Here is a 12,532-nt window from a genome sequence, read left to right on the forward strand (position 1 = left end):
ATTTAAAAAAATGTAGATGTATTATATGTCTCGTTTACTCTTTGCAGACAATGTTTCAGGCATGGCTAGAGACGCAGAAATGGTTCAGTGATCTGTTCACAGCGCCTAGAATTAAATGTCCTATATGGCTCAGTATTACTACAAGCGGCAACAAATATTCAAAAAGTGTTGCAGAGAAATTCATGAAAGAACTTTGTTGGCTGCTTTCATTTGCCGATACTAAAGATACAAATTTGTTAGTATGAATAGCGTATTTTTTAATTGTATACTAAAATTTTACTTTTTGTAATATGTTACAGTTTTATAAGTACAATGCTAACAGCTATATTAACACATCATCTTGGCTGGGTATCTACGGTTTCTGCTTTTATCGCAACAAGTTCTCTCTCCGAATCATCTACTGCTGCCCTTGAACAGCGTGCGAAGCTGCTTCAGGTTTCACAGAAGCACCCATATAATGCGTTATGGGCCCAAATGGGCGACCTGTATGGCGCAATAGGAATACCACCTCGATTGGCCCGAACAGTTATATATGGTACAGAAAAATTAGCGGTGGAAAGGTTACTTAATATACTCACCTATTTCATACGTTGCGGGGAAGTGCGGCGATCAGCGAAGCGTGAAGACTTCAACAAGGATACAATAAACTCTTTAATACAACAACGAAATAATGAGATATTAAAAATGTCCAACAATCGTATAAACCAACGAGGATTTGATTTTGGGGGTGAAACAAAAAATACTGCTGCTGGCAGTATTACAAAAGATCTTAGCAATACCTGCCGACTAAAACGCATATCAACTTGTAAAATAAATTTAAACACCATACCAGATAGTGGTGAGCTATCTGATGATACTAATGGAGATGAAGTGAAAAAAAAACACGAAAAAGAAGTTGATAGTGCCCAAGTTATACACACATTAAAAAAGAATGAAATTCCAACGGTGTTGGCATTTAGAGATTCGCGTTTCGTGCAGCAGGAGTTACGTATTGGTAACTACCTCATGGACACTGGCATCGAAAAAAACTCATTACTTCACAAAATTAGTGACAATACCAAAAATGGCCAAAAATCAGGCAAAATACGCTTATTAATAACAACACCGGAAAACGAAGAGATGGCTGTTGAAGATGGAAGTTCAATAAGTGGTGGCAGCACAAGTATAGAAGGTGCCGTAGAAGCAATAGAATTTGATAATGGTATTGATGGCAGCATTGCATGTCCTCATAAAGGTGTTGTTGATACTGGAAGAAGACATTTCTTTTGGCAAGTTGTAAAAGAAGGTGTTAGTTTAAGTGAACTGAGGCCTGGAGAAAAGAGGAGTGACGTGGTTAATGTAGGTGAATATGACCAGTTGCGAAGAGAATTGAAGTTAGAAGGCACGATGTCTAATTTGTCGCTTTCTGATCTGATTACACAAAATAGTATGGGAAAAAGTGATCGCATGACTTGGGGCATTGAACCTCGGCGAGAAAATGTTAGTCTGGAAGAGGAGATACACTTCGACAATTGTCAGAAAAATCGAGAACATGGGAGTGGTAATGACATCGGAGGTGTCGTATTTACGTTAGGCGAAAATGAACCACTCGTAAATCTGAAGAAAAGTTCCCAAGATCTCACTACAACTACTGATAAAGTGACGGCTTCAGCGGGGAATGACATAAATGTTGGTGGCAGTGATGTAAGTGCTACACATAATCTTTGCCCATTACATAAGTGCACGTATGGCCAAATATCGAAAAGGCACTCAGGTGTAAAGTTCAACTTTGAACAATTCCCACAAATTGCTACTAACTATATGAAAAGCAAAAACTTAGTATTATCAAACTATGAAATATCCGTAGATAAAGGAGCAAAGCTTGAATCTCTGAGCGACGAAAGTATTACCTCAGAGTCTCTCCCATCGGTATCTGAATCGACATTCAGTTCAACAGCTACAACAAATAGTACCAAGGAGTGCATGGTATGTAATAGCATAGTCATCTCTTATCAGACCCCATCCAATGCTACTGAGTTAGAATTCGAAACGGATGACATAAGATATCCACATTCCCAGCATAGTGTGCACCAGTCGTCAAGTTCTCATGTACTTATGTCTGTAAACTCAACTGCATCAATTGATACTTTAAAATCATCATCGGCGGGGAACTTAATTGATAAAGATACCCCTCAAAGTATAACAGCTCGACAAAGTACATACAATACAAATCTACGTAAAGTTTCTTCACATCGTTGTGCTATTTCATCGGCTGCAGCAAAGTGTTGTGCTGCTAATGAGACCATTCATTTGTTGAAGCTACCGGTACCTGCAATTAGAGATATAGGGCAAGAGGATGATACAAGTTCAAGAGACGGAATGAAATTACGCGCAGGCTTTGTTCCATCGCTTTTCCTTAGCGTGAACGACCACTACATATCTGATATGGTGCTGCAGGTAAATAAATAAGTTTTTAAACTGCATAACAGTGGTTTCATGATTTCATTACCGCATAAGTACCTCTTTGAAGTTGGAGAAACATCTTTTACTTGGGAAAAATTGAACTATTGGGTAATTTGTATAATGTAAAGTTATCTTGTCACGCTGTGAAATACTACTTAGATACCAGTTAGAAAAATAATTCTTAAACACGAATCGTAGATAAGTGGCATATTTTATAAATTGGAAAAAAAAATGTTCAACTCTTTATGGTGCACCGCCAACTTCATGGGAAGATAGCATACCCACTCTGAGAGGAATCACCTTGCACATATGTACTTTAGATATAACGAGATTATCTCTTTTTTCGTACTTAACTCTTAATCGTTAATTAAATGACTAGACGTCGTTAATTAAATGACTGACCCTTTTTCCATAGAAAAAGTTCCACCTCTAGAGTGTAATTTCTAACTGAAAGCACAAAACAAAAAAGAAACGTGAAAACTTGACAGAATAAAAAGATTAGTCTAGTTCCTAGGGATGGAAAATATGTAAACGCCTATATTATCTATTGTCGATTTATTGTAGATCAAGACATGTGTCAACGTGGTCTTAGATAAGTGGCATTTTTTATTAATTAGAAAATATAAAAAAATTTACTTTATAAGATGTTAGTGCGCCGCTGTGATAAGAACCACCATATTAATTGCAAATATGTTTTATCGGAGATACAAATCGTGAGTTGGATGAACGTTGCACAATTGGCTCACATATAAAACGAGCGATTATTTGCGATCTCCAAAGATTTTCTCATCAGAACAATGAATTGGTGAAATTGTTCAAAACCGCTCCCGTTCGTATGCCATCTGATAATCACAAAATCATAATCATAGCGGATAAAACGCCTTTTGGTGAGCATGCCAGAAGATTTAATGTACCGACGATTGATGAAGTGGCAATTGTAATTGCTTGCGATCAGTTTCAATCCCGCGATATTGTACTTCATCGTAGAAATGAACAGTTACAGCGTGTTTCGGAGCTTCATCGTAGTTACGACGCATTGCAATATCCAATTCTACATTGGAAAGGTGATGATGGTTATCACATTAATATACCAATGATAGATACAAGAACCGGTAAATAATATACTAATTATATTAATCAGATATTAAATGAAAACCAAAATTTAAAATCGAATGAACATATTCAGCCCAATTCTAAACGAAAATTCCGTGCGAATTTTTTCCCTTCTCCCATTCATCGTATTCTAAATAAAAATTCCTTGTGAGTTTTTTCACTTCTCCCTTTCCTCCTATTCTGAACAATGTTCGAAAAAGCGGAAACTGGTTATGGGAGAAAAGTAGCTATTATGAATGTGAGGGAGAGGGAGATTTCTTTGCCATTTCATAGGAGTTTTTTCACTAGTTAAATTAAAGGGAATGCATCAAAATAGTTAAGGGAAATTGGTTCTTTTAAGAAAGAACACTTATTTGCACAAATTTGTGCTAAAATATGTACATTCTACCACAATATTCTCACTGTTAATACAACAACAACAACAACCACAATATTCTTTATTTTAAGTCGAAAAGTATATCATAAGCAACGGAAGAGCTCTTTGTATATTTGAAGCAGCCATCCAGAAATTGCGCAAGGATTTTTTAAGAGGGGTTAATTAGATTTTGGCATATGGCGAAAGGCGAACTCAACTCGACGTCGCCGCCAGAAAATTACTTTGCAGAATGAAAGCGGGCAACTCCGGCGGATTTATGTTATCCTGCCGTCTTCTTCTTATGCTCTTCTGTTGATGTTGCTGTGGCACCAATTCATTACTCATTTCAGTGAATACCACATGAAATGCCATAATGTGCATTGTTTATACCTTATTTCTTAATTTCAAACAAATTCGCAACAATAATTAAACTTTTAAATTTTTTAAACAAAATAAGAAATGCGCAATGAAATTTCAATTGACAAACCATCTGACTTCGAAAATTTGAAATTCCTATTCCCCAATTTTTCTTCTCCCTAGGAGAAAAGAATTGGAGGAATTTTTCCGCGGGAATAAAAAAAAACCGCGAGAATATTTAGAATTGGTCTGATTTTTTACGGGTCGAGATGTTCAAAAGAAAGTTAGTGCGATAAATTATTAATCTTATCGATTGATGATTCGTACACAAGAACAAAATTACATTCTGAGATTTGGTAAACTTTTTCACCAATACATTGTAGACGTGTATGCAAAAATTGAAACTGAACGTCTCAATTTCATCCGATTCAATCAATTCAAATTGCGATCTGAAGAGTACATACATACCAGCTTCTTATATTGGTAGTCCACGCCACATGCACGAATATGCACAAAATGCTACGTCATATGTTCGAAAATACGGCCGACCAGATCTTTTCATCACTTTTACGTGTAATCCGATGTGGAACGATATAAAAAATAATTTGTTCGACGGTCAGTCACCAACTAACACGATGTTACAGCACGTGTATTCAGGCAAAAATTGAAGGCACTGATGGATTTAATTGTGAAATTAAGCGTTTTTGGAAAGTTACAATGTTGGATGTACTCGATTGAATGGCAAAAAAGAGGTTTGCCACACGCACACATATTGATATGGCTGGTACGTAAAATAACACCGGACGAGATTGATAGCGTATATCAGCCGAAATACCAGATCAAACCATCGATCCAGAATTATTTGAAGTGGTTACAAAAAACATGATTCACGGTCCATGCGGTGAATTAAATATGAATTCACCATGTATGATCGATGGGAAATGTTCAAAGCGGTATCCGATAGCATTAATTTGCGATACCATAACAGGCAATGACGGATATCCATTGTATCGACGTCGATCATTTGAAAATAATGGTAAAACGGCGATAATAAGAGTGCGCAAGCAAGACATCGAAGTTGACAATCATTGGGTCGTGCCATATTCACCGATACTGTCAAAAGTTTTTCAGGCTCACATAAATGTTGAGTACTGTACCTCAGTAAAGTCTATCAAATACATTTGTAAATATGTGAATAAAGGAAGCATGGCATCAACTATTTTGACTGTTTTTTCTTTTCAATTTTGTGAAATCGACACATTTTCCAGAAATTTGATATATGTTGATATACCGCAATTATACACCTGGAATGCATCGTCGAAAAAATTTCAACGGCGTAAACAAGGAACACCAGTTGATGGTCATCCAGGTATTTTCCAAACAGATGCCTTGGGCAGGATGTATACGGTACATCCCAACAATGCTGAATGTTTCTATTTGCGAATATTGTTGGTAAACGTTCAAGGACCAAAATCATTTCAAGATTTAAGAACAGTTATCGGCCATTTTTGTCAGACATATCGCGAAGCATGTCAGCTCTTGCATTTGTTAGAAGATGACACTCATTGGGACGCAACACTTCATGATGCATCGATTTCATCTCATCCACAGCAAATACGAATGCTATTTTCGATTATAATATCAACATGCATGCCATCGAATCCAATTGAATTGTGGAATAAATATAAAGATTACATGACTGAAGATATTTTAATTCGGATGCGTCGTAGAGCAATGGATCCTGATTTGCTGATTACATTGGAAATGTACAATGAAGCTTTGATAATAATTGAAGATATGTGTCTTGCGATTGCCAATAAAGCATTGGGCAGTTAGCTTTGATTTCACCAAATCATGCATGGTTTATTTGATCGAGAGTTGCAGCGTGAACAACAATTATTTTGTAACGATTTACGTACATTTGTTCAATCCAACATCACTAAATTAAACAATCAACTAAAGGATATATATGACAAAATCATGGCAAAAGTTTTGCAGCATGCAGCGCTCATTCTATGGGATGAGTGTACAATGGCAAACAAAAAATCATTGGAATCATTAAATCGAACGATGTAAGATTTACGTGAAAACCGAATACTTTTTGGTGGTGCTTCCATTTTATTGTCAGGTGACTTTCGACAAACATTGCCCGTTATTCCACGATCAACACCGGCAGATGAGATCAATGCATGTTTGAAGTATTCCCTTTTGTGGCGATACGTGAAAAAATTTCCATTACACATAAAGATGCGTGTTCGGTTGCACAATGATCAGTCTGCAGAGCAGTTCTCGAAGCAATTGTTAGAGATCGGAAATGGCAAAATTCCAATCGACAAAACAAATGGTTTGATTACATTGCCAAAAATTTTTTGTACAATTATCCAATCAAAAGAAGAATTAATTGAACGAGTGTTTCTAAATATTGTTCAAAATTACATGAATCGCGATTGTTGAGAGAACGCGCAATACTGGCACCAAAAAATGTACATGTCAATGAAATCAATCATCACATTCTGAAAAAAATGCCAGGTGTGGTGACAACATACAAGTAAGTGGATGGCACAATGAATCAAGATGGCGCACAGTGTTTCGTGTAGAACAAGCTAGCTGGACAAAAACAAAGTTCTTATTCCAAGAAAAGTGTAATGAGAAATGAAAGAAAACAAACAAAATAACGGGATTTTTGCTTTTTTTTTGATATTTTTGTTCATATATATTGAGTAATTGAAGTAAGAAGGCAAGAGTGGCCGTAAAATGCATTGATTAATTTGCAAAATTCTTGTTGAATATTAAGCTTCATATTTCTTTTAAGTGAACACTTTTATATAATTTTTTTGATGGATTCTAAGCTCGAAGGTAAGTAAAATTTTTTAATAGTAATTCTTTCGCAATTAGAGTATTTTCAATATATTTAACATTCCGTTATTAAGAAGAAAAGGTACTTTTTCTATATATTTTTAATTTTAGGGACAAAAAAGTTACATACATCCACGGACATCCTGGCTAAATTTTACATATGTTATAGTCGCAAGTATTCTCTAATAGTCGAAAAAAAAACCATTGCGAATTCTTTGCACATCTATTTTTAATTTTTTTTTTGTAGGTTTAGTTATCTCTACATATAAAATAGGATGTATGTACGTACCAGCTCCGACGAGATATTTGAACCTTTAAAGCTGATCTACAAACGGCAAAACCAATTCCCAGGTACAGGGAACAAACACGTAGCCATAAAACACACAAAAAAAAAACTCGCGAGGTCAACAAGAGCACACCAAAAGCAAAAAGGCGAAGATCACTGACTTCAACCTGCCACAACCTACCGCACCAGTCACCAAGGCATAAAAACAGGTACATACAAAGCAATCCTAATGCAGGTAAAACCACACAGGAACGCTACACAAAACAACCCCATTTGGTAGCATCTACGCCAATACCTGAATGTAATATAAATACTGCACAACTGATCACAAATCAGAACGATCAATACACTTAGATGGCAGCACAACAATCATCAACTATTCACCCTGTCGGAAAATCAACAACCCAAAGCAGTTTTGTTATAACCGTACCAAGAACGGAGTTTTTTGACATTTGGGTTCAACATTCGAAGGAAACCAGATATAAAGAATTATTGAGTTTTGTTGTACTTAAGTACGATTTAAACGAAGCAGCCGAGTATTCGATAAAAATTTTAAGCTTACAAATATCGGCATATTCGTCGAAGCTGGATCAAAAGTGGAACACTTCTGGAAGACATAAGGAGCGATTTTTGAATAAAAACTCGGAGTGGCTTTTGGGTCCAGACTCCACATTTACAATAACGGTGGATTCAAGGTTGCCATCAGACCAACCAACCACTTCTTCAGGTAACCCCGGCCCCGGAAGACGAAAGAAGGACTTTGTTAGCTGCAGTGAAAAAACCAAACGGCGTCGAGTTGATGACCTCTTGCAATCTAGAAGTCCTGGTGAGTTACTTTATGGGGCAGAAGTATCAACGCGTATGTCCGGAAACAGAAATGTTGCTAACATTATAAAAAATCATAGGAAATCACTCAAATATCCGGCAAAAAGATGACATGTGAGCCAGATGCAAGATGCTTGAGCAATGTAGAAGCTTTAGCATACTACGTAGATAGCAAGTCGACGACTCATGGGTACAAAACGACTCGGAAGTGGAGCATCAAGGCAGGCCATAAGGTTTATCCATCATTTTATAGTCTAAGAAAAGCTAAGGCAGAATGCTACCCAAATGAGATTGATGTGGGTGAAACACGTGCGGAAATTAAAGTCCAGTCCGTATTAGATAAAACTGTTGAGCGTTTAGTTTTAGAAAATCAAAAAGTTTTTGTTAGTTTGTTACCTACAAACTTGACGTATACTTTAATCAGCAAGTAGGGTTGCGATAGAAGCTCTGGCCATAGCACATATAAGCAAAAGCTTACATGCAGCTCTGACACTGATGAGTTTTTGTTTATATTTTCTTTCGTTCCTCTTCAATTACAGGATAAAAAGGTAACATTGTTTGGCAGAATCCTCGACCTTCTTCTACCACGAATTGCCGTCCAATTAAATTTATTTTTTCTAAAGAAACAAAAGATTTTATTGTTTTGAAAGGAACAAAGTTTTAGAGGATATAAATGCGTTGTTGCCAACAAAGTACATGCTCGAAGAATACGAAGTTTCCATAAATCACAATATGCTTCTAACAATGATTGACGGAGAAGTTTGCAATGCTTTGAATGAAACTTCTTCCGCACAAAAGTGTTATATTTGTGGTGCCACTCCAAAAGATATGAATAATGAGTTACGGAACTTTACGCCTAACCGAGATAATCTTGGTTTTGGCTTGTCTACTCTCCATGCATGGATAGATGTTTTGAATGCTTGCTTCACATAAGTTATCGCCTCGAAGTAAAAAATGGCAGCTTAGGAATGAGGCAGATAAAGAGAGTGTAAAGCTGCGTTCCAACGAAATCCAGAATAAATTTAAAAGTGTACTTGGATTGATAGTAGATAAACCAAAACCAGGTTTCGGCAATACCAATGACGGCAACACTGCGCGTAGGTTTTTCGAAAATTCTGAGGCTAGTGCTGATATTACGGGATTGGATGTAACGCTCATCAAAAGATTCGACACTCTCCTTCGCGCGTTAGCATCTGGGTACAATATAAATATCCAAAGATTTGAAAAATTTGCGGTCGAGACTAAAAAACTAATCATACATCTCTATCCATGGTTTAATATGCCTGTTACAGTTCATAAAATCTTAGTGCATAGTACTGATATTATAAAATCAGCAATTTTACCTATTGGTCAACTTTCTGAGGAAGCACAGGAAGCCCGTAACAAAGATTTGAGACGATTCAGGGATGTTAACACACAAAAGCAGTCGCGTGAAGCCACGAATAGAGATCTTATGAATATGTTGCTTATAACATCGGATCCTTTAGTTAACAGTTTTAGGGAGATACCTAAGAAAAAATTTAGAAGTCTGACTTCAGAAGTCTTAAATTTACTGTCCCCCGATAATGTTGAGGAGTCAATAAGTACCCCAGTTGTTTCAAGCTTTCACAGTAGTGTTGCTGATGCTCATGACTATTCCACAAGTGACTCATCGAATGAAAGTGATGATACCGAATAATAACATAATTATAAAAGATAACCTACCCGACAACTTTTTGTTGTATCAGGTTTTATTTAATTTTAGTATATTGTCTTTTCTACTTTGTATGATACTTTACTTTTAATTTTTTGTAATAAGTAATTTTTACATAATTAATTGAATTATTTACATTGTTATTATTATTATTGTAATTCACTTTTACATTCCTGACTGGTACTATACAATAATTTTGTAAAAATTGTAGTGCCAGTATAAATACTCAAATAAATACAAAATATGTATGTACATATGTACAGTCACTCACATAAATAAGTAGACACCCCTTTTTGGACAATTCTTACAATTTTGGCTTTCGCAAATTTATTTTAACTAATTTCACATAAGAAAATTTGTCACGATCTATAACAAAAACTAAATTATATTTAAAAAATGTTTGAAAAATTCGACGAATTTTCATAAAAAATTTTAATTTTTTTTCGGAATTTTTAGACTTTTTTAGAGTATTGAGATTTGTAGTCCATTCAATTTAAGTACAATAAAGTAATATTCTTAAGTCCTTTAAATTTTTTTTCTATGTCACTTATTCACATGAGTTACTGTATATGAAATAAGCAAATGTATGCATATGAAGTAAAATTTCGAAAAAAAAAATAAAAAAAGAACATATGGCTGAAAAAAATGACGTAGTTGTAATAAATGACTGCATATGAAACGGAAAACCTCATAAAATAATTTTGTCCAGCTAGCTTGTTCTACACGAAACACTGTGTGACGCAGTGAATTATCCAGTTGAAACTTTGAATTCATTGAAGCCGTCTGGTATGCCACCGCATTGGTTACATTTGAAAGTCGGCTCATCAGTTATTTTATTACGGAATTTAAATGCACCAAAATTGTGTAATGGAACAAGACTGAATGTAAAAAAGTTGATGACAAATTTAATTGAAGCAACAATACTGACCGGCAAAGCGAAAGGTGAAATTGTGCTTATACCGCTAATGCCACTGATACCAACAGACATGCCATTTGAATTCAAGCGTTTGCAATTTCCAGTGCGCCTGTCATTTGCTATGTCAAGGCGCAAAGACAAACGCTTCGAGTATGCGTATTGAATTTGGAGGAACCGTGCTTTTCGCACGGACAGCTATACGTTGCCTGCTCCAGAGTAGGCATTCCAAATTGTTTGTTTATACATATCCCAGATGGAAAAATGAAAAATGTAGTGTATCCAAATGTTTTCGATTAAGAATTGAAATAAAGATTAAAAAAATTCTATGATATTTATTCTTTTTCCAATATTTCTATTGGTGTAGCGAAGCACACCGGGGTCCCGCTAGTATATATATATATATATATATATGTATATATAGTGGAATTGCAAACGCCCGAGGAAACTAACTCGCCGAGACATCAGCTTTATTTTGAAGGAACCAAAAGTTTCTCCTCCAAAATTATCCAAAGATATAGCAAGCTCATCAGGCAATTGTGTCCATCCAAGAAAAGTCCATTGAGTCTAAACACAACGCATAAAGCCTCTTTATTTCTGAAAAATCCCGTAGACATCACCTGGAGTTCGCGAAAGCACACACAGAAGAGGAGATGATTTTTTGGCAAAAAGTTTTGCTCAACTAGGAGTCAAAGTTCAATATTTTCGGTAGCGATGGAAGAACCAACGTGTGGAGGAAGACAAATATTATCGATCCGAAGAAATTGGTATCAACTATAAAGCATGGTGGGGGCAGTGTTATGGTTTGGGGAGCTGTTGCGGCATCTGAAAATGGTAGAATTTCATTTACTTGGTGTGACCAATTGGCGCCGGTTGGCAGAGAGAAGGAGCGACTGGCGCGCCTTGTTGGACGGCCATAAACGTTTAAACGGTTAAGCGCCAATTAAGTAAGTAATTAAGTAATATGGATCGTTTTAGATACAAGTCTTTATTGGAAGATAATTTGAAACCATCGGTGTGTAAATTACAGCTCGGTGCAGGTTGAATCTTTCAGAAGGATAACGATCCAAAGCACACGGCACATATTGTTAAGGATTGGCTGCTTTACTATGCTCCAAGACAGTTAAATACAACCCGCCAAAGCTCAGATTTAAATAAATTTGAGCATCTTTAGCAAGTTTTGGAGCGGAAAATTAGAAAAAACTAGGTTTCTAAGGCTGCTGTCCCCAAAAAAACGCATCATAGCAGCTTGGAACAGTATAACACCTGCAGAGTTAACAAGTAGCCTCAGTGCCACAACGGCTTCAAGCTGTTATTGACGCTAACGGTGGAGCGACTTAATACCAAAAAACAATATTATTTGTATTTTATTTTATTTGATTATCTACACAAACAAAGTAATAAGAGAGGTAAATATACGGAATTTCTACAAACACATGAAATATAAATACGGGGAGGATGCACACGCATATTTAAACTCCACAGCAAACAAAACCAAAAACTAACAAAACAGACAGCTCAACTAAAATTCCTATTGGAATGTAGGAAGTTTGATATACTACCACAGAATCTGACGGACTTAACAAAAAGAACACAGATACAAACAACATCACAAAATATAAAGCAACAAATAGAGATGGCGAAAAAACAGTTCCAGAAGAAAATACTGAACATAGAAATCAGACAAACGAA

At 36.0% G+C, this 12,532-nt stretch overlaps 1 protein-coding gene across 10 annotated transcripts in view; it reads left to right on the forward strand.

Annotated features, from left to right (window-relative positions):
* LOC137251942 (folliculin-interacting protein 1) overlaps window positions 1-12,532 on the forward strand; it is a 428,398-nt gene that overhangs the window by 348,994 nt on the left and 66,872 nt on the right. For all 10 annotated transcript variants that reach the window (XM_067786986.1, XM_067786988.1, XM_067786982.1 and 7 more), the window contains 2 exons: window positions 48-235; window positions 300-2,436. In XM_067786986.1, the coding sequence (XP_067643087.1) occupies window positions 48-235; window positions 300-2,436 (2,325 nt within the window). The remainder of the gene's footprint in view (window positions 1-47; window positions 236-299; window positions 2,437-12,532) is intronic.

The sequence above is a fragment of the Eurosta solidaginis genome, chromosome 5 (assembly GCF_040869045.1).
Source record: "Eurosta solidaginis isolate ZX-2024a chromosome 5, ASM4086904v1, whole genome shotgun sequence".
NCBI classification, from domain to species: domain Eukaryota; kingdom Metazoa; phylum Arthropoda; class Insecta; order Diptera; family Tephritidae; genus Eurosta; species Eurosta solidaginis.